The 24,040-nt window shown below is 37.5% G+C and overlaps 1 protein-coding gene and 1 long non-coding RNA gene across 2 annotated transcripts; one reads left to right on the top strand and one right to left on the bottom strand.

Moving 5' to 3' along the window:
* Positions 1 to 3,253: 3,253 nt before the first annotated feature.
* Positions 3,254 to 17,604, top strand: LOC126733444 (probable prefoldin subunit 4). Its single transcript, XM_050436754.1, has 4 exons — positions 3,254 to 3,418; positions 3,486 to 3,590; positions 3,671 to 3,787; positions 17,406 to 17,604. Exons 1-4 carry the CDS (start codon positions 3,383 to 3,385, stop codon positions 17,553 to 17,555), a joined length of 408 nt encoding a protein of 135 aa, XP_050292711.1. The 5' UTR covers positions 3,254 to 3,382; the 3' UTR covers positions 17,556 to 17,604.
* LOC126733445 (uncharacterized) lies at positions 17,551 to 18,907 on the bottom strand. Its single transcript, XR_007659712.1, has 3 exons — positions 18,622 to 18,907; positions 17,765 to 17,950; positions 17,551 to 17,709 (listed from the first exon to the last, which is right to left on the bottom strand). It is a non-coding gene; the product is annotated as an uncharacterized LOC126733445 (long non-coding RNA).
* Positions 18,908 to 24,040: the final 5,133 nt, after the last annotated feature.

Below are 24,040 nucleotides of genomic sequence, written 5' to 3' on the forward strand. Positions count from 1 at the left end.
CAAATCAATAAAATAGATTAAGAATAGGGAAGGACCTAATACTAATCATTGGCTGTACTAATCCTTGGTTAATATTAATACCTTACCAAACCTTGGTTAATACTAATCCTAATCTTTGACAGGTCACAGAAAACTGCTGCGGCACAATCCCTTTATTGTTAAGCTCCAGATATAGCCTTTCTAGAAAATTAAAGTCAGCATATGCTTTGGGTTGCCTGAAAGCCAACTGCTGCATTCTAAGTTAGTTAGTATTAAAGTAGATGAGAAATTGCTGGGAAGCACAGAAAATTATTTGTATATTTGTATATTTGTACAAAGGAATAATACAAGCCTTTTAGTCAAGAAAAGAAGGGACCTGTCAAAATACATAATTAGTAGTCCCTCCAAAACCAAAGCTTTTTTTGCTAAAGCTAAAAGCACTGTCAGTAATATACCAACATATCATTTTAGGGCATAGGCAGCGACGCATTACACACCGATCTGTCAAGACTGCGGGATACCTTTGACAAATATCGGGGTATGAGAGCCTTGCAGGCATTCATCACGCCCTAACCCTAGTGAAACTGACCTCTGCGGCTCTAGATTGGACGTGGACAATCTTCCCGGTGACGGCGCATGCTGCTGCCGGACTAAGAATGAACTTTACTTCTACTATGCTTGGGTGTGATTCTACTTTTTCTACTTTCTGCTATTCGCTAAAGGTCAATCTGACCACAATTCTAAATTTCTTTTCTCTAACGCTATGCTATCTTCGTCTTTCCTTTCTTGGGGTAAGGCTTCTGGGGTACAGGCCTTAAAGAATGTGCAAACTAGCGTACCAAGGTCTGCATGGCACCCGTGCCGTTAAATCAGGTGTCTTGAATCAGGTGTCTATGGAAAACTACGTGCAATTTTATCTGAGAACTAAGGAATCCCGACAACGAAGAGCTGAGGATCTGGGCGATAAGACGCCTAACACGACATCAGCTCCAACTTCTGGACAGTGGTCCACAGGAAAGGTTAGTTTCAACCCAAAAAGAATGCCCTGAAGCAGCAGAAATTGCCCTCAGGAAAGGGCAAACACACACCGGGCAAAATGGTCCCCAAAAAGGGTGAAGAGAACGGGCAATAACAACCGCCCTGAAAAGCAACCACTTAGTTCAACGCCCAAAGGGGGCGAACCTAAAGGGCCTAAGGTGCAGGGGGAATAAACTCACTGCGTTAGTAAAAAGAAACACGCTTTAAAGTACTACAAGCCAATCTGTTGCATGTTAGAGCTGCAAGCAGTCTCCTGGTAAGAATCTTCTAGGTCAAAATCAACGTCATTCTTATCTAAGACCCATGGAACAATCCAATAAAGGTCGAGTCTATGGACTGGGTATAACCACTGGTAAGGTAATCGAACCACCCCTTCGCAATAATCTCAGGGTGTGTATGCTTATAAGGAATAACATTAACCATTTTATTCTCTCAGATCTCTACGACAGAGACACCATAGCAGTCCACGTCTTCTTCCCGGGTCGTGTGGAGGCAATTATATGCTCTGCATACTTCCCGAGCGATGCTAAAGAACAACCTCCTCCACAGATGGTGCAAAATCTGATTGCATACTGCAAAAATAAAAACGTGCAGTTTATCATAAGATGTGATGCCATCTCTCATCACACAGTCTTGGGTAGCACATACATTAATCACAGAGGTGAGTTGCTCTGCAACTATATAATTGGGGAGCGAATAACAATTAATAATACAGGCTATGAGCCAATATTTATTACTAAACACAGAAAAGAGATACTAGATTTAACTATTAACAGACCTATAGTTGAGTACAGAAATATGAGAAGTATTGACTGGGCCGGATATAAAAATCGTCCTAACTATTCTGTGACAAGACTAAAGAATCATGATCAGCTAAATTACATGGCTGATAAAGGGTCTGAAGCTACTGTAACAACATACCATAAAAAATATCCACTGGAGGTGAAGCGGGCAAGTCGCGGCACACCTTGGTGGAACAGAAATATTAGTAACAACATATCGTAGGGCGTTAATCCACCACAATAAGGCTATACGTAAAGCTGATACGATTTCATGGAGAAGGTTCTGCGAGGACTCTGAATGAAACGCCTCGCAGTGCAAGGATCTACAAGTGCTCTCAAGGGAATGTGAACAAGAGCTGGGGTTAATAAAACGCTCTGATGGCACACAAATTAGACAAGAGACACTTGAAGTCCTGGCACAAACACACTTTTCCAGAAAGTGTGAGAAGAAAACATTTCAACCCCTTAAATCACTTGGAGCGATCGGAATCTATCCAGCACGTCTTCAAGTTGGGCAGGACTTGCTTTTATCCCACCTGCTAGCACTACTTACACCCGGTCTAGCATGGGGGTACATTCCAACGTGTTGGAAAGCTACTAACGTAATAGACATACCGAAAGGCCGGCGACCAATTGCCGAGGAATCTTCGCTCAAGCTATTAAGTCTGACATCCTTTCTGTTGAAGACCCTGAAAAAGGTCATTGATAGTCACATCAGAGATGTGGTGCTTGAGAAACGGCTACTCAATGTCCACCAATACGCGTAGCAGGTAGGTAAATCAACAGTTTTAGCACTCAACAATTTTTTAACAAGAATCAGTCACTCGCTAAAATAAAGAAAGTGATAATCGGAGCCTTCTGAGACATAGAAGAGGTCTTCAATAATGCACTGCCATGCTCACTATGAATCGACAGCTACAAGAGGAGCCAGCCCTCTTATCTGCAACTGGATCACACTGATAGTTATATTTATCTCTGTGCATGCAACCTCTGTGCATCTATTTTTGAAGGTGGTAGACAATGGTACAGTGAAAACATCTTGTCGGACTTGCATTGTCTTATTTATTTAATGTAACACGACGTTTCGGTCCAGTTTACACTTGATAACGGTTGGAGATACTTACCAACCGAAACGTCGTGTTACATTAAATAAATAAGACAATGCAAGTCCGACAAGATGTTTTCTCTGTGCATCTACATGCAGCAATTCTCAAAAATGTTTTCTGGATTTTTCAAATTCAGAGTTCAATGTAACAATTGTAAGATGGGTACCAAACAACTGACATATACTCCAAAATTGGTCGAACAAGGGAGCAGCAAGAACTATAAATCTATGATCATAACATACACTTGGAGACAAAAAGTCTAAATTTTAAAAATAAATTAAAAACAATAAATCAATGAAATACATACTATTTGATTCGGGAGGACTATTATTTTGTAGCGTAGACACGCCCTATATAGGTTAAGTTCTAAAGTTGTCATTCAAGATTGACAGCTATAAAATAATAAATTTCAATACCAGTTTAAAATTTCCAAAAAAGGAGTTTTTCTGAGGTTTCTTAATAATATCTTCATACATAATGTCTGGAAACTCTGGAAAAGGAACTTTTCAACCCGTAAGTACACCTTAACATATAATTTGTCTAATAAAGTGTGAGTAATCTCAGTTTATTGTTACTTTAGGACTCAGATGTTCACATATCCTATGAGGATCAACAAAAAATTAACGTTTTTGCACGTTTAAACGCTAAATTAGAAGACCTAAAGGATCAAGTTAAAGTCAAAGAGGTAACATCATACAGTACATGCAACATAATCAAACTGTTTGCTGCAAAAACATTAGGAAACCTTAACCTCATTCCTTTTAGAATGACCTGAAAAGCATTGAAGATGCATGTGATGAAATCTCCCTCTTTGATGATGATGAAAAAATACCATATTTAGTTGGAGAGGTATTCATTTTACAGGATTTAGAAACAACCCAAGTAAGTCAAATGTCCCAAATTTCCATTATTTCAAATATGCAGTATTGAACTAAATTATAGCAACAGTTGTAATATATTATTACCAATTTTTCAAAACTCCTTACATTTTAAAATATCCATAGACTTCCATAAGTACCTCAACCTTGGTAGCACCAAGTTATCAAATATTTTTAAACAGTGAACATTAAAATCTTGTTAGGTCAAAAATAGTCTGGCAAGACTTATAGGGGATATTTCTAGGGAGTTGAGTGTGTGAGACAGTCTTGATTTTAAAGTTTTAAACAACAAAAACAACTCCCTAGATCTGACAGGTTATAGAATCCCTGTTAAATTAATTGATGGAAAAAGAAACCTATCAGGCTGGCTTTATGGCTTCTCTGTATGGTCAGTTGTCACAGTCATACTCTCTCACTCAGAAGTAAAACACATAAAATCAATTTAAATAGGGTGTTTATTAAAATTATATTAAATGAGGAAATACATTGAACCCATGGAATCTACTTGGCAAAATATATATGTATATTATGTAAATAAAAAGTATTAAGATTTAAACAAAAATAAAGAAAAGATATATGTATGTATATAACCTAGTAGTCCCTAAATTCATCAGTCATCACTTCAGAAGTTCAAATTTATATATTATGAGTAATATAATGTTTAGATATAAGTTAAATTTTAAACCTAAAATAGTCCTATACTTAAATAAAATATAATAAAATCCAAAAATTAATTAAAATTATAGAAGCTATTTCTGAGCAAAAACTTCCTGACTTTTGAGCCATAACATGGAGAGGCGAGATCCCTAATTTATGCAGGTAGTTTATTATAAAACAAAGGCTCATAATAGTTAAATAAAAGTTCTCTGAAGCCTTAGGAATCCAATTCTCAATCCACCACCATGCCTTGTAACATGACTATGACATGTGTGCCCTTCTACTGTAAAGAATGCTTAGGCAGCGTCAAGCAGCTGCTGGGACTGATCGATCGTGTAGGAGGTACTTGAGAGGGATGGTGGAGTGCTGAAGACTGAAATATCTAAACTGCCTGTTGTACTGGATGAACTTGAAAGGGTCAGGACAAAGTTGGATGCATTACAGGTGGAGGTTACCTCATCTAAGATGCCATTGGCTTCCACTGACAAGTCTCAACAACCACCGGTCAAATCTCAATCAAATGCCAAGGCTACTAATGTTGTGTTGCATGAAGTTATGGAGAGGCAGAAACATAACTGCAATTTAATGCTTTTTAACCTAAAGTCCAAGTCCTCTGAAGATCTGACTTTCACAGCAGAGATCTCTACTCTGCTGAATGATGTGTGTGGCCGTAATATTCCTATATCCAAGGCGTCTAGATTTGGAAAACCCAACTGTAATGGCTGCAGACCAGTTAAGCTCATACTGGTGAACCATCGGGATGTCGGATTCCTACTGAAGAACAGGAGTAAGTTCTCAGGAAGAAAGATGTACATTGAGTCTGACCTTACCCCAGCTCAGTTGGAACACCTTAATAAAGTCAAGGAAGAACTAAGGCTGCGCAGGGACCATGGTGAGGGTAACCTCTTCATCAAGTATAGCAATGGTATTCCCTTAATAGCAGCAAAACACCAAGAGCAACCAGCCCCCCTCCTCCTACTCCTTAAAAAATCTAGTTACTTGCTATTACCAGAACACCCGTGGCCTGCACCCCAAGACCAATACCTTCTTTAGTGCTGCGTCTACTTCTGGCTATGATATTATCTCCATCACAGAAACTTGGCTCCAAAATGATATAGTTGATGGTGAAATCTTTCCCAACCCATACGTAATGTACCTTTCTGACAGAAGAACTGACCTTGTTGCTGCTTCAAGGGGTGGTGGTGTTCTACTGGGGATTCTGAACCACCTCTCCTCGGAAGTCCTCGACCTCTCTGCCATCAGCCAAGAAATACCAGAAATTGACCTGGTAGGATGTAGAGTCAAATTTAATCATTTCATACTGTATATTTTTGTACTGTACCTTCCTCCTTCCATCGACTCCGTGCAATTAGAACGCTTCCTCGAAGCCTTTTCCATGGTTGCATGATTCCAATGCAATCTATTCTGAACATGTGATTATCTTGGGAGACTTTAATGTCCCCACTTATATTGAACACTCGGTATCTCCCGATAGTAAACGTCAACTTCTAAGTATTTTTTTTTATTTCTTGAACTATAAGCAATTTAATAACGTGGTAAATAACAATCTTCGCTGTTTGGATTGAATCTTTGCAAGCTTTGATATCTCTGTACTTAACAGCGGTGCATCTCTTGTCCCGGAGGACACCTCATCCTTCTCTTTCATTTGAATTCCATGCAGGCCTTACCTCTCCCAATAACCTACCCCTTAATAAAGCTGAAATAAAGTAATTTAATTTTAGAAAGGCGAACTTTCCGCTTTTGTATCAGCTGCTGCTAGATACTGATTGGTCGCCTGTCTCGGTGCAGTAGGACGTCAACTCTGCATGTGATGTTTTTTATGAAATACTGAACAACACTTTTGCTAGAGCGGTACCCTTCAAGGTAAAACGTAAAAGACATTTCCCTCCCTGGTTTTCGGCGGACATTATTCGTAATATATATAAAAAGGAGGGAGCATCTTGTGATTTTAAATTTCTAAATCTAATCATCATCTAGAGATATTTAGATCTCTGCGCAAGACAATTAAAGCTCTAACTGCACAAGCCTACAACATGTAAATCCATAGTATTGAGAACAAAATAACCTCCGATCCGAGTGAATTTTGGTCTTTTATTTGAAGCAAACGTAATCAGTCTCAAATCCCCGGCTCAATGAAGCCTTCTAACCAATCATACAATACGCCTGACAGCATTGTATCAGCTTTTGGGGATTATTTCAGGAGTGTATACACGAACTCCCTTCCCAGCGATCATCCTGTCGTGTCTGAACCTCCCTTAACTTGCATAGACGTCGTCTTGCTCGCGGCTACCGACATCATAACGGCGAGCAAGTGTCTCAAAAGCAAAATGACCTCTGGCCCAGATCTAATTCCTAGCTTTTTAGCTAAGGACTGCTCTGTTGCACTTACTTACCCTCTGCTCCACATTTTTAATCTGATCCTTAACGCTGGTTACTCACGCTGGTTTTTCACAATATCTGGAAGCAAGCCAAGGTTTGCCCTATCTTTAAAAAGGGCGATGCTGGAACAATAGAGAATTACCACCCTATATCCATTATGTGCAATTTCTCAAATTTATTCGAGTTGGCTCTTTATAAATTAATTTTTCCAAAGGTTAAGTCCATGCTGGCCAACGATCAACATGGCTTCGTTTCTGGTCGATCATGTACTACAAACCTAGCATTCTTTTCTCAGTTTGTGTGTGAAGCACTTAATGATAGAGGTCAAATCGATGTTATCTACACAGACTTTCAAACAGATTGGCCACTTTATCTTATTAAATAAGCTTGAATGCCAGTTTGGATTCTCCGGTCGCTTGATAAAGCTCCTTAACTCCTATTTAGTTGACCTCTCTCAGTTTGTAGCGGTCGAAGGCTTTAGATCTGCTTGTTTTTCACCCACCTCTGGAGTTCCACAGGGCTCTAACTTGGGCCCCCTTCTCTTTAACGTTTTCACTAATGACTTGATCTCCACCCTCAATTGCTCTCGGTTAGCATATGCTGATGACCTAAAGCTTTTCCATAGGATTGATTCTATAGCAGTTTGTGGTCAACAAATACAAATCAATACTGTACACTATTGGTGCACTTTAAACAGGCTTGCCCATTTTGGCCTCAAAAACGGACGCCGAAAACGACTTTTTCAGGATTTTCAAAGTGCTCTCATTCCCTTAGTTCTGCTCGGATCCTGTTATAACTCGGTGTTTTCGTAATCTAGGTGACCCAAATAAGACGCTGGTATACTTAGTTTGATTTCGAAAAAAATCAAATTTTGGTGAAAAAATCGATACGGGGGGGTATACCCGAAAAATGAAAAAACCCAAACTTTGAAGGTCGATATCTCGGCTTTTATGGGAGCTATCTGGAAAATTCCAACGGTTTTGTCTTAGTTTCATCGTTCTGAATCCAACGAGACCATCCGCAAGGTCGTAGCTTTTACGATAGCCGAGATATGGCATTTTTGATGCCCATTTTTGGCCTCAAAAACGGACGTCGAAAACGACTTTTTCAGGATTTTCAAAGTGCTCTCATTCCCTTAGTTCTGCTCGGATCCTGTTATAACCCGGTGTTTTCGTAATCTAGGTGACCCAAATAAGACGCTGGTATACTTAGTTTGATTTCGAAAAAAATCAATTTTTGATGAAAAAATTCGATACGAGGGGGTATACCCGAAAAATGAAAAAACCCAAACTTTGAAGGTCGATATATCGGCTTCAATGGGAGCTATCGGGAAAATTCCAACGGTTTTGTCTTAGATTCGTCGTTCTGAATCCAACGAGACCATCCGCAAGGTCGTAGCTTTTACGATAGCCGAGATATGGCATTTTTGATGCCCATTTTTGGCCTCAAAAACGGACGTCGAAAACGACTTTTTCAGGATTTTCAAAGTGCTCTCATTCCCTTAGTTCTGCTCGGATCCTGTTATAACTCGGTGTTTTCGTAATCTAGGTGACCCAAATAAGACGCTGGTATACTTAGTTTGATTTCGAAAAAAATCAAATTTTGGTGAAAAAATCGATACGGGGGGGTATACCCGAAAAATGAAAAAAACCCAAACTTTGAAGGTCGATATCTCGGCTTCTATGGGAGCTATCGGGAAAATTCCAACGGTTTTGTCTTAGTTTCGTCGTTCTGAATCCAACGAGACCATCCGCAAGGTCGTAGCTTTTACGATAGCCGAGATATGGCATTTTTGATGTCCATTTTTGGCCTCAAAAACGGACGTCGAAAACGACTTTTTCAGGATTTTCAAAGTGCTCTCATTCCCTTAGTTCTGCTCGGATCCTGTTATAACTCGGTGTTTTCGTAATCTAGGTGACCCAAATAAGACGCTGGTATACTTAGTTTGATTTCGAAAAAAATCAAATTTTGGTGAAAAAATCGATACGGGGGGGTATACCCGAAAAATGAAAAAACCCAAACTTTGAAGGTCGATATATCGGCTTCAATGGGAGCTATCGGGAAAATTCCAACGGTTTTGTTTTAGTTTCGTCGTTCTGAATCCAACGAGACCATCCGCAAGGTCGTAGCTTTTACGATAGCCGAGATATGGCATTTTTGATGCCCATTTTTGGCCTCAAAAACGGACGTCGAAAACGACTTTTTCAGGATTGTCAAAGTGCTCTCATTCCCTTAGTTCTGCTCGAATCCTGTTATAACCCGGTGTTTTCGTAATCTAGGTGACCCAAATAAGACGCTGGTATACTTAGTTTGATTTCGAAAAAAATCAATTTTTGGTGAAAAAATTCGATACGGGGGGGTATACCCGAAAAATGAAAAAACCCAAACTTTGAAGGTCGATATCTCGGCTTCTATGGGAGCTATCGGGAAAATTCCAACGGTTTTGTCTTAGTTTCGTCGTTCTGAATCCAACGAGACCATCCGCAAGGTCGTAGCTTTTACGATAGCCGAGATATGGCATTTTTGATGCCCATTTTTGGCCTCAAAAACGGACGTCGAAAACGACTTTTTCAGGATTTTCAAAGTGCTCTCATTCCCGTAGTTCTGCTCGGATCCTGTTATAACCCGGTGTTTTCGTAATCTAGGTGACCCAAATAAGACGCTGGTATACTTAGTTTGATTTCGAAAAAAATCAATTTTTGGTGAAAAAATTCGATACGGGGGGGTATACCCGAAAAATGAAAAAACCCAAACTTTGAAGGTCGATATATCGGCTTCAATGGGAGCTATCGGGAAAATTCCAACGGTTTTGTTTTAGTTTCGTCGTTCTGAATCCAACGAGACCATCCGCAAGGTCGTAGCTTTTACGATAGCCGAGATATGGCATTTTTGATGCCCATTTTTGGCCTCAAAAACGGACGTCGAAAACGACTTTTTCAGGATTGTCAAAGTGCTCTCATTCCCTTAGTTCTGCTCGAATCCTGTTATAACCCGGTGTTTTCGTAATCTAGGTGACCCAAATAAGACGCTGGTATACTTAGTTTGATTTCGAAAAAAATCAATTTTTGGTGAAAAAATTCGATACGGGGGGGTATACCCGAAAAATGAAAAAACCCAAACTTTGAAGGTCGATATCTCGGCTTCTATGGGAGCTATCGGGAAAATTCTAACGGTTTTGTCTTAATTTCGTCGTTCTGAATCCAACGAGACCATCCGCAAGGTCGTAGCTTTTACGATAGCCGAGATATGGCATTTTTGATGCCCATTTTTGGCCTCAAAAACGGACGTCGAAAACGACTTTTTCAGGATTTTCAAAGTGCTCTCATTCCCGTAGTTCTGCTCGGATCCTGTTATAACCCGGTGTTTTCGTAATCTAGGTGACCCAAATAAGACGCTGGTATACTTAGTTTGATTTCGAAAAAAATCAATTTTTGGTGAAAAAATTCGATACCCGAAAAATGAAAAAACCCAAACTTTGAAGGTCGATATATCGGCTTCAATGGGAGCTATCGGGAAAATTCCAACGGTTTTGTCTTAGTTTCGTCGTTCTGAATCCAACGAGACCATCCGCAAGGTCGTAGCTTTTACGATAGCCGAGATATGGCATTTTTGATGCCCATTTTTGGCCTCAAAAACGGACGTCGAAAACGACTTTTTCAGGATTTTCAAAGTGCTCTCATTCCCTTAGTTCTGCTCGAATTCTGTTATAACCCGGTGTTTTCGTAATCTAGGTGACCTAAATAAGACGCTGGTATACTTAGTTTGATTTCGAAAAAAATCAATTTTTGGTGAAAAAATCGATACGGGGGGGTATACCCGAAAAATGAAAAAACCCAAAATTTGAAGGTCGATATATCGGCTTCAATGGGAGCTATCGGGAAAATTCCAACGGTTTTGTTTTAGTTTCGTCGTTCTGAATCCAACGAGACCATCCGCAAGGTCGTAGCTTTTACGATAGCCGAGATATGGCATTTTTGATGCCCATTTTTGGCCTCAAAAACGGACGTCGAAAACGACTTTTTCAGGATTTTCAAAGTGCTCTCATTCCCGTAGTTCTGCTCGGATCCTGTTATAACCCGGTGTTTTCGTAATCTAGGTGACCCAAAAGAGACGCTGGTATACTTAGTTTGATTTCGAAAAAAATCAATTTTTGGTGAAAAAATTCGATACGGGGGGTATACCCGAAAAATGAAAAAACCCAAACTTTGAAGGTCGATATATCGGCTTCAATGGGAGCTATCGGGAAAATTCCAACGGTTTTGTCTTAGTTTCGTCGTTCTGAATCGAACGAGACCATCCGCAAGGTCGTAGCTTTTACGATAGCCGAGATATGGCATTTTTGATGCCCATTTTTGGCCTCAAAAACGGACGTCGAAAACGACTTTTTCAGGATTTTCAAAGTGCTCTCATTCCCTTAGTTCTGCTCGGATCCTGTTATAACTCGGTGTTTTCGTAATCTAGGTGACCCAAATAAGACGCTGGTATACTTAGTTTGATTTCGAAAAAAATCAATTTTTGGTGAAAAAATCGATACGGGGGGGTATACCCGAAAAATGAAAAAACCCAAAATTTGAAGGTCGATATATCGGCTTCAATGGGAGCTATCGGGAAAATTCTAACGGTTTTGTTTTAGTTTCGTCGTTCTGAATCCAACGAGACCATCCGCAAGGTCGTAGCTTTTACGATAGCCGAGATATGGCATTTTTGATGCCCATTTTTGGCCTCAAAAACGGACGTCGAAAACGACTTTTTCAGGATTTTCAAAGTGCTCTCATTCCCGTAGTTCTGCTCGGATCCTGTTATAACCCGGTGTTTTCGTAATCTAGGTGACCCAAATAAGACGCTGGTATACTTAGTTTGATTTCGAAAAAAATCAATTTTTGGTGAAAAAATTCGATACGGGGGGTATACCCGAAAAATGAAAAAACCCAAACTTTGAAGGTCGATATATCGGCTTCAATGGGAGCTATCGGGAAAATTCCAACGGTTTTGTCTTAGTTTCGTCGTTCTGAATCGAACGAGACCATCCGCAAGGTCGTAGCTTTTACGATAGCCGAGATATGGCATTTTTGATGCCCATTTTTGGCCTCAAAAACGGACGTCGAAAACGACTTTTTCAGGATTTTCAAAGTGCTCTCATTCCCTTAGTTCTGCTCGGATCCTGTTATAACTCGGTGTTTTCGTAATCTAGGTGACCCAAATAAGACGCTGGTATACTTAGTTTGATTTCGAAAAAAATCAAATTTTGGTGAAAAAATCGATACGGGGGGGTATACCCGAAAAATGAAAAAACCCAAACTTTGAAGGTCGATATCTCGGCTTCTATGGGAGCTATCGGGAAAATTCTAACGGTTTTGTCTTAATTTCGTCGTTCTGAATCCAACGAGACCATCCGCAAGGTCGTAGCTTTTACGATAGCCGAGATATGGCATTTTTGATGCCCATTTTTGGCCTCAAAAACGGACGTCGAAAACGACTTTTTCAGGATTTTCAAAGTGCTCTCATTCCCGTAGTTCTGCTCGGATCCTGTTATAACCCGGTGTTTTCGTAATCTAGGTGACCCAAATAAGACGCTGGTATACTTAGTTTGATTTCGAAAAAAATCAATTTTTGGTGAAAAAATTCGATACCCGAAAAATGAAAAAACCCAAACTTTGAAGGTCGATATATCGGCTTCAATGGGAGCTATCGGGAAAATTCCAACGGTTTTGTCTTAGTTTCGTCGTTCTGAATCCAACGAGACCATCCGCAAGGTCGTAGCTTTTACGATAGCCGAGATATGGCATTTTTGATGCCCATTTTTGGCCTCAAAAACGGACGTCGAAAACGACTTTTTCAGGATTTTCAAAGTGCTCTCATTCCCTTAGTTCTGCTCGAATTCTGTTATAACCCGGTGTTTTCGTAATCTAGGTGACCTAAATAAGACGCTGGTATACTTAGTTTGATTTCGAAAAAAATCAATTTTTGGTGAAAAAATCGATACGGGGGGGTATGGCATTTTTGATGCCCATTTTTGGCCTCAAAAACGGACGTCGAAAACGACTTTTTCAGGATTTTCAAAGTGCTCTCATTCCCTTAGTTCTGCTCGAATTCTGTTATAACCCGGTGTTTTCGTAATCTAGGTGACCCAAATAAGACGCTGGTATACTTAGTTTGATTTCGAAAAAAATCAATTTTTGGTGAAAAAATTCGATACGGGGGGTATACCCGAAAAATGAAAAAACCCAAACTTTGAAGGTCGATATATCGGCTTCAATGGGAGCTATCGGTCGTAGCTTTTACGATAGCCGAGATATGGCATTTTTGATGCCCATTTTTGGCCTCAAAAACGGACGTCGAAAACGACTTTTTCAGGATTTTCAAAGTGCTCTCATTCCCTTAGTTCTGCTCGGATCCTGTTATAACTCGGTAATCTAGGTGACCCAAATAAGACGCTGGTATACTTAGTTTGATTTCGAAAAAAATCAAATTTTGGTGAAAAAATCGATACGGGGGGGGTATACCCGAAAAATGAAAAAACCCAAACTTTGAAGGTCGATATCTCGGCTTCTATGGGAGCTATCGGGAAAATTCCAACGGTTTTGTCTTAGTTTCGTCGTTCTGAATCCAACGAGACCATCCGCAAGGTCGTAGCTTTTACGATAGCCGAGATATGGCATTTTTGATGCCCATTTTTGGCCTCAAAAACGGACGTCGAAAACGACTTTTTCAGGATTTTCAAAGTGCTCTCATTCCCTTAGTTCTGCTCGGATCCTGTTATAACCCGGTGTTTTCGTAATCTAGGTGACCCAAATAAGACGCTGGTATACTTAGTTTGATTTCGAAAAAAATCAATTTTTGGTGAAAAAATTCGATACGGGGTTATACCCGAAAAATGAAAAAACCCAAACTTTGAAGGTCGATATCTCGGCTTCTATGGGAGCTATCGGGAAAATTCTAACGGTTCTGTCTTAGTTTTGTCGTTCTGAATCCAACGAGACCATCCGCGAGGTCGTAGCTTTTACGATAGCCGAGATATGACATTTTGATGCCCATTTTTGGCCTCAAAAAGGGACGTCGAAAACGACTTTTTCAGGATTTTCAAAGTGCTCTCATTCCCTTAGTTCTGCTCGGATCCTGTTATAACCCGGTGTTTTCGTAATCTAGGTGACCCAAATAAGACGCTGGTATACTTAGTTTGATTTCGAAAAAAATCAATTTTTGGTGAAAAAATTCGATACGGGGGGGTATACCCGAAAAATGAAAAAACCCAAACTTTGAAGGTCGATATCTCGGCTTCTATGGGAGCTATCGGGAAAATTCTAACGGTTCTGTCTTAGTTTTGTCGTTCTGAATCCAACGAGACCATCCGCGAGGTCGTAGCTTTTACGATAGCCGAGATATGACATTTTGATGCCCATTTTTGGCCTCAAAAACGGACGTCGAAAACGACTTTTTCAGGATTTTCAAAGTGCTCTTATTCCCTTAGTAAACTGCAACTTTTTTCGAACACTGCCACTGCCAAAACTCTCTACTATGCATTTGTTAGATCCAGGCTGGACTACAGCTCCCTCATTTGGTCTCCCATTTACAACCAGCACATTCACCTATTGGAATCGGTCCAGGCGATTCCTTAAATGTTTGGCATTTAAGGATGATGGAGTCTATCCTCCAAGGGGTTTTGACCATAACCTGCTGCTCTCTAGATATGCTGAACGGTCACTTGCGAAGAGGAGAGAAATGCATTCGGTGAAATTCTTGTTTAATTTACTGAACCATAAAATTGACTGCCCATCCCTTTTGCAAAGGATTTGCTTTCATATACCACGCCCAGAATCTAGACAGTGTCCAGCTTTTAACTTGGACACAGCCAGGTCCAACATTCTGTACCAGAGTCCTATTCACTTTATGTGTCAAAACTGTAACACTATTGCTGATTCCTGTGACATTCACCATGACAATCTGGCACTTATTTTGAGTCACCTGCGTATGGTCGGTGGGGAGGCTAGGTTATTTAGCTCTTAGTTATTTAGTTCTTAATTTGAATACATTTATTTATCGCATTTCATGTAAAGCAAACGGCTATTGTCAGATTGGAGCACAATAAATTCTCCGGAGATTATGTGGTCATTTTCTCAAACTGGGTGAAATGCTATTGCAGAGTCTTAAAGTTCAGTTCATTGAGCGTCTTATACAAGGCAAAATACCATAACAATGGAACAATGCAACCATTATCAATCTGCTATCTCACATGTCCAAACTCATCAGATCATCGCAAATCGATTAAAAGGGCAACTGGACCTTTATCAGGCAATGGAATAGGTTAGTTTTAAATTGCGACGTTATTACGTAAACGTAGGTTAGAACGCGAACAATCACTTTTAAAACCTAAAGAATCTTAGAAAACTCCATTGAATTTAATAAACCTCTTTCTGATATTTGTGGACTTCGAAAAAGTCTTCGGCTCTATATTTAAAAGTGCTGCAGGAGACAACGGTAATTAATAACAATATTTAATTCACAACAATAAATTCAAAATAAATAGAGGTGTTCGGTAGGGTGACACTATTTCACCGAAACTGTTTACGAACCTGCTTGAGGAGATGCTTAAATCTGTCCATTTGGACAATCCAGGGTTAAAAATAAACCGTAAAAACATAACACATTTAAGATTTGAAGCTGACCTAGTTTTAATATGAGATTGCCTCGACCATGGATATGAAGGAAAAAAGTAATCACTAAGCAAATACAATTTTTACTAAAAAGTAAGCAAATACAATTTTTTTTTAAAGAAATAAAATTAGTAAGTCCAGACTTTTAAGTTGATGCGTTTATCAAAGTAGTAGATATTGGTAAAGTACTGAAGTCTAATTTACAAACTTCCATTATCTTTAATCTAAATTTAGCACGATGTTTCAGTTGGTCAATCGTTACGAGTTGTAAATGAACTATTATTTTACAGGATTATATACTAGAGATGAAGTGCATTAAATCTTCCAGTGCCTGGGCAGTGGGAGGTTCCAGATGGTTGGAATATCAATACTGTACTGGCTGATGATTCCTTGGTTTTGCGTAATATAAGTTGCTTCCAGGAATTTTCTTTTCTTTCAATATTGCTTCTTGTTCAAAATTTTTCTTTTTGTTCAATATGTTGTGCCCATTAAACCAAGCATGTTCTACTATTCCTGATCTGGAAACCTCTTCTGTTTGGATCCACTTTCGATGTTCTTTTATTTCGATGGTCTTTTGATTTCCAGTGGTCGCTTTTTCTCACCTGTGTATGACTCTACATATACGGAATTTTGTATATGAAGTTGGGCATTCTGATTTGATATTATACCTTTTATACTTGTCTTCGAAGTGAAAGCAGCCTTGATGTTGAGTTTTCTGGAAATTCTGTTGATTTCATATAGGGTTTTCATGATTTCCATCTTTGTTTAACAATGATGGTTGTAGTTATAGTATAGGTATTGGTTCTGGTTGCATAGATTTACCATATACTGATATCCTTATGATAAATTGATGTCCATTATAGATTCTTTACAAGAACATCTAAAAAGGCCAGTGCTGACTCAGTTTTCAACTCCATCGTGAACTTAATGCTTGGCCCAATGTTATTGATGTCTAGAAAGTTTTCTAGCACTGTATCGCTCTTGTTCCTAATAATAAATATGTCATCGACATTCGAATACCCGACGAAATAAGCAGAGTTTCGTACAAAGCAGTCCGTGCTCCGATGCTGACGAATCCCTGGAGCTGGTGATAGGTCAAAAAGGCACAAGTGACGGATTGAAGGCAAATTGGATTGGAAGTAAAGATTTTGTGCAAGGAGCAACATTGGAAGAAAAAAAGATTTCTGGAAGTAACTTATCTCACACAAAACCATGGAATATTATACAGGGTGTCTATAAAAACCGCCAAACTTTAAGAGGTGATTTATACAAGTCATTTGCAACAAATATGTCGTATAACATTTTTTCCAAATGTTGTTAGTTCTTCTGGTATTTAACATTTTTTGATTTTATCAAATTTCTTTGTTTTTTTTCATATAAACAAGAATATCTCCGTTATTCTTACCACCACATAAAATTTAGATATACCATCTCAAAGAGAATTAAATTTGCTATAAGATGGGTATATTTAAGTTTTGTTTTTTATACCGGGTGTTATCAGAGATATTCTTGTTTATATGAAAAAAAAACAAAGAAATTTGATAAAATCAAAAAAATGACCAGAAGAACTAACAACTTTTCGAAAAAATGTTATGACTTTTTTGTTGCAAATGACTTGTTTAATCACCTCTTAAAGTTTGACGGTTTTTGTAGTAGACACCTTGTATATAGATATTATATAGTCGTAGGGACACCCCAACTGTCGGGACACTGCCAGACATAATTCAATTCATATATGACCGAATTTTTTTTAAACGGTAGCTGCGTTTGCACACATATAGCGCAAAGCTATATGTATGTGTGCTTAATAAGCTAACTTTATTTTTCATCTTAATTTTAATGTAAAAAAACATTTGAGAGATGTCTAAATTAACTTCCTAATAAAATGCATTTAACCATTAACATTGTTTTTAGAAATGTCTTGAAGAAGCCAAAGAACGTATAGCGGAAGACATGGAAGCCCTGAAATCCAAATCCGATGAAATCAAAGACCAAATGAGCGAGCTTAAGGCAGACCTATACGGAAAGTTCGGGAGCCATATTAATCTGGAAGTCGATGAGTGATTTATCTTTTATTATATATAAGTTTTTAATTTAAAATAGCTACAAATAATCTAAAGTTAGTTTCATTTCCATTCAAACGACCTGTTTGAGAACGTTGGAAGGAAGTAGGGAATAGCCATAAAGCTTCTTTTGGACCCCCTTTATAGGGCGAAATCTGCAAAGTAAATAATGATGAAAAAATGTTATAGTGTAGTTTGAAAATATACAACCTTTAGGCCACTGGGAAATTGCATACGATCCTTATCATCATTATTAATTTCAAAATTTTCTTGTTTATATTCAGTGTGCGGATCCCATCTTACCAATAGAATATCAATTAGGAGGCAGAAGTATACATTTCCATGTTTATCAATTGCTTCTGTAGTGGATTGTTCGTCTCTTGTATGGTTGTAGGTCTATAAATTATAAATATTTCTTTAGGATTTCTGGCATAAGCAACATTCTTCACAAAGACTTGCTGAGCCGAGCCGAAAGAACGGCGTGAAGGATTGTGTTTTTTGCACGTCTTTTTTACGACTAATAATACAGCTTTCTTTTCAATTCATATTAACTTATTTGAATTAATTAATTTTTTAAAATATGATTATTAGATGGGGCCTTAATATTAAAGTGAAAATGGACCATACATATTTGCTTGATTGAAAAAATAAGAATTGCTTCATTAGGTCAGTCGCTATTAAGTCACACTATGATAGAATTCAAGAGCTGGAAAATAAAGTTTGTGAACCCAATTATGAAAATAAAGGTGAAGCACCTTGAAGAAAAGAAAAATCCAAATTATTATTTTTTGACTTAAAGAGCAGTTAATTCAGGTTAGTGACAATATGAAGAAAATACATGGTATTTGATAAATATTTTTTAACTTTTGTGTTGTTTGTTGTGAACTGTTCTTTATAATATATTTTGTTAACGGTACCAGTTTTAATTAAAAAAACTCATCCATAGTTCATAAAGATACTGATTATTTTAGTTTTAACATTAAATTTAATAAAGCGTTATTCAAAGGGTGACATTTCTCACATTAAGACATGAGACCTATAAAAATTTTTAAAAGTAAAACACTTACCGGACAATAACGCAACAAACACTTATGATGATTAGCAGAATGTTAAAAACATGAATACTTCAAGTACCAACGTGAGAAGAAAAGAAAGGTTATCTGTAACTATAACTTATAACTTATAATATAGGGATATCTACGGTGATTACCTATCGGTAATAAATCGTCTTTATTTAACAAACCCTGCAAATTACAGTATTTGCCTGAACAGGCGAATATTAGCTAAAAGCTACTCTTTATCACTTAACCTATTTAGTTTAAAAAAAAATTAAAATTATTACAAAGTAAAACATATGTTCCATCAAATAAGTAACAAATAAATAAATTAACCGAGAACAACTAATCATTGCTGTTCCAAAAATAGATCTGTATAGAATCTTCAATAACAATAAATGGTAAGATGAAAATTAGGCATAAAACGATTAAATAGAATCACGGCTTGATTCAACATTGATGTAGTGTGACGTGGCATTGAACGTATAGCTTGAGATACATGGTCGTATTTCCTAAGATTATTAATAAAACGACAACATGTGTTTTGAATACGCTGCAAGCGATTTTGCGTTATTCTATCTAGACATGGGTAATATATATTATACAATAATTAATGATAGACATCACGAAGGATTCAGAAAGCTTTTTTCTTGTTTTGTAATTTAAAATACTTTTATTTGCATAAAGCATTCGCAAGCGTAAATAACATTCTTGCAATAACATATTCTGCCGTCCTAAGCCAAAAAGACGCATCTCAAGATTTTAAGTTTTTGAGTTATTGCGATTTATCGGTTTTTTATTACAGCACTCGTATTTATTTAATTTTTGATTTTTTTTTTAGTTATTTGTAGTGATGTGTTTGAGTAATAAATAACTTTGAAGTTTTATTTGTTTAGAAAGAGATTTTTAGTTAAAAATAAGATGCGTCTATTGCGCTTAGGATTTTAGTACAAATTTTAGATACGTCAAGAAGGATATTGCATTTTGCTAATATTATTATTAAATATTTGCTAATATTACAAAAGAAATGGACAGTTTTATTACATACTTTTTAAACAAAGGTTTATTGAAAGTGAATAAGTTTCACATATCAGCTTACAAAAAAATACTAACATTTTAGTTTGAGTCATCGTCTTGGGAAACTGGAAGGTCTTTCCAAAACTGAAGCCTGTTCTTCATTATTGCACCGAGGTTTTTTATTATTAACTCTTTTTTTTTAGATGAAATTCCAAGGACTTTTTGTTGTTTTTTTGGTGGTGGTAGTATTTTATTTTTTGTAATTTTGGCAGTAAGAAAATCAAGTGCAATTTTTTTACATCGAAGTCATCTTGGTATGTGATAATATGGGAACCCCTTTGGACAGATACTTGGACTATTTCATTTAGATATGGCCGGGGGTTAATTCTACTAAGTTTATATTGCGAGGTGTAATCCTTCCAAAGAAAAAAATTTGCTGTAACTCCATTGGCAGAACTTCAGTTTGCCGTGCGGATTGTTTTACGTCTTGAACAAAATATGCAAAATCGTATAGTTTGTTGCCCATCTTTTTCATTGACTGTTCAACCTTGTGATGAAATGAATCCGCGGCCATAAATGTATGGCCGGGCTCGAAATATTTTATAATAATTTCATTAGCATTAATTTCATGAGAATTAACAATGTAGAGCAAAAGTGAAAATAATGACCAATTTTTATTTTGCGAGAGCAATTATCAAGGTATAATGTTATTTTCACAGCGTCTCTCTTCACAAGGAAAAACTGGTAAAATGTGCTTATTAATTCATCTTTACTGCGTTTAAACAAGGCGTCATGCCAAACGGTGGCAAACGTTATGTCATTCTTTTTTTGCCAATTAATACAAAGCTCTCATTGTAAGCTGTTAGTCTGTTTGTGAAAATTGCAGTTTTAAATGTTTCCAGTCTTGGCAGCATAATAACTTTTTCAAGGTCTGCGCAGTATATAATCTTATTTGGTTCTTCTGGTTGACTACCATCATCTCTGTAATTTTCACGCGACTTTGTTGCTCTGTCTATATGTTTTTTCCAACCAACTGTTACAATTATCACAGGTTTCGTCAAGATTATCTTTTGTGTGACTTTTATCATGTAGAGAAAATTCTTCACAACTTTCACATTCTTCGTGTCCAAGATTTGCTAGCGAAATATTCATTTTCTTAGCTACTACACAGTACTTTTCATAAGAAATTTGTATATTGGGATATTTACTTAGAGAATCCTGATGCATTGCCATTTGCAAAAGTAAGGTCACTAGGAAGGTAAAGACGTTAGGGTGCATGGTCTCTCCGATAGTGTGAGATAGTTGGGTTGTAAGAATTAATATGATTGCGAATCACTTTACCGTCTATTTTATTGTGAGGTTGCTTCGTGCATAAGTCAGCCACAGGTACTACAGAATTATTAGCATTACGCAATGCTGTACGGATAACTTTGTCACTTTGTTTATTAAAGCCGAGAGTTGTCAAAAAAAAGACCTTGCATACATTTTCAGATGTTCCTTTTTCATTTTTAAGCGTATAGTTAAAATAAGTATTATTTCTTTGATAACCGAGATCACGTTTTGAAGTAGTTCTCTGTTTCACAGGTTTTGATGAAACATGATGTAAAATAAAAGATTTTCTGTCTTTATCATTTGAAATTTTCCAAAATTCATTGTTCAAAAATTTTCTTCTTTCTTCTGATATCTTCAGACAGATAGACATTTTTTTAAACAATCTTTTCCACAACCTTCTTTAACGCTGTGCTTTTTCGCAAGTGAATCATGCTTAGCTTTTTTTCTGGAACTTACTGATAATTCGAACTTCTTTCTTTTTCGAACTGTTCCCTTTTTAGTATATTGAATGCCAGATGCGGTATTATTTACTTCAGTTGCGTCGGTATCTACAAAACCGTCAGAATCCATAACATGCTCGTCTTGAATAGTCAAAGTCAAAGTCAAAAATAGCTTTATTGTTACGTAACATCATCTATTGTTAACAAAGCATTATATAAAATCTTAAAGATAGTTGACAACATAATCTTTTACAAAAATATAAAAATTTTAACAATTCTTACATACATAGAATATAGAACACACCCAAAGAAAGGGTAGTAAGAATTCACATTACGCTGCGCAAAACTCTTCACTGTCAAAAAATTGTATTTAAAAACTCGTCTACAGCATAAAATGCTTTAGCAAGCAAGAGTTTATATTTTTCCTAAAACGTTTTTCACAATTTATTAGCCTTATATAAAGGGGTAGGTGGTTAAAAAGCCTTCTGCCCCCGTACACAAAAGAGGACTTAATCTGCTCACTTTTTGGGATAGGCAGAGGTAAAGAGAAGGTTGTTCGGAGATTGTAACCCGAGGAGGGGGGGCCAAGCTGATGGCGATATTTTTTGTGGATAAGACAAACAGTCTCTAAAATAAAAAGGCATGGCAATGTCAGGACAGTGTTTTAAAAATAATGGCCTACAGGGGCTACGAAAGGAAGCTGCACACATGTAGCGTATGGCTCTTTTTTGCAAAATAAATAGAGAGCTGAACAAATACTGAGAGCACATACCCCAAAACACAATACCGTATCTCAGATAAGACTCTATAAGAGCATGGTAGGCAATTTTGGCCACATCAAGTCCCAGAGAATGTGTTATTACTCTAATATCATAACAGTTGGATGATAACTTCCCTAATAAAGAGGAGATATGATTTTCAAATTTTAATTGCTTATCAATCGTCAGGCCCAAAAATTTGCATGTTTCAGAAGGACTTATTGTTTCATTTTGCAAAGTGACAGTTCCAAGGTTACATTTAAAAGTTAAAATATTAGTTTTAGAAATATTAAAAGTTAATCTATTAGATTCACACCATGACTTTACAAGAATTAAATCTTCATCAACGATATTCCTTAATCTCTTGGTGTCAGTGTCATGCCAAAGTAATGTTGTATCATCCGCAAAGATAGTAAATTTGCCCCTAATTGGAATTTGAGAGATATCATTGACATATAGCAGGAACAATATTGGTCCAAGAACAGAACCCTGGGGTACACCAGCGTCCATATCCAGACGGGATGACATATCATTGTCAAAGAATACCCTTTGTGTTCTTCCAGATAGGTAAGAACGAAACCAGTCGAGAGCAACTCCTCTGAATCCATAGGTTTCTAGCTTCTGTAGCAGTATTCTGTGACTTACACAGTCAAACGCCTTAGATAAGTCACAGAACACCGCCGCCGCACTCTCCCCAGCGTTCAACCCCATGTACAGACTCTCCAAAAAATTGAAAATAGCATCAGATGTACCCAGTTTCGTCCGGAATCCAAATTGCTGATGGTTAAGAACATTATGCCGTTTCAGAAATTCCATCATCCTAGTTTTTACCAATCTTTCTACAAGCTTGCCAAGCGTGGGAAGCAGGGCTATGGGTCTGAAATTTGATGGGTCATCATAGTTTCCACCCTTAAATAATGGTATAATCAAGGCATCCTTGAGTAAATGTGGAAAGGACCCACTTGAAAGTGAAACATTTAACACCTCAGCCAAAGAATCAAGGGTTGGTAGCGGTAGCGCTGTTAGGACCTTTAGTCACAGCCCATCCCATCCAGAGGAGTTCTTATTTTTCATTGAGGATAGAGCTTCCATTACTTCACTAGAATCTGTTGGTCTAAAGAAAAATGTTTCAGGCACCTTAATGTTGTGTAAGTATGAGCGCGGATCTCTAACAGACTGAGGCAATAATACTGACAGACCCAAAGCAACACCCTGGAAAAAATGATTGAGTGTTTCGGCCGACACCGTGCCATAAGAAACAGAAGGGTTCCCACGTTCGCCTCGTAAGTCATTAACAATTTTCCAAGACTCTCTAGACTTATTTCTTGATTGGTTTATTTTACTTGAGTAGTATAAGTTTTTTGCCAATTTCACTGTATCGCGGTAAATTTTGCGATATCTATTATATATAGGTTCATGCACAGATGTAAATAGCTCCGCACGTGCGGAGCTATTTACATCTGTGGTTCATGCATCAATTGTGGCTCGGCTGCTTCCGTCGGAGCAATATAGAAATATAGAAGTAATATAGAAAGCCAGAAACATCATCCCTCTCTCCAGCAGCTACGTCACGTCGAACGCCTATTGCCCGAACGACTCGACTTCCTCCCTTCCTCTCCCGGCCCGGCATTAGGTATGCATCTATACGGGGTATTGGACGAAATCATGCAAAATGGAGCGCTCGTTTTCCTGTACAATAATAATAATTAATTAAAGTTTTACTTAGATTTTTGAATAGAATTACCGCAAAGGTGAGATTAAATTATTAAATATTTTTTTTTTTTTAAGAGTTTTGTATTTATGTTTTAATTTATTATAAATATATATTTCGGGAGGTATTAAGAGCTTGTATGCGTTATTTGCCTTATATTTATACCTTGTTAA

This window comes from Anthonomus grandis, chromosome 2 (genome assembly GCF_022605725.1).
Source record: "Anthonomus grandis grandis chromosome 2, icAntGran1.3, whole genome shotgun sequence".
Classification (NCBI taxonomy): Eukaryota; Metazoa; Arthropoda; class Insecta; order Coleoptera; family Curculionidae; genus Anthonomus; species Anthonomus grandis.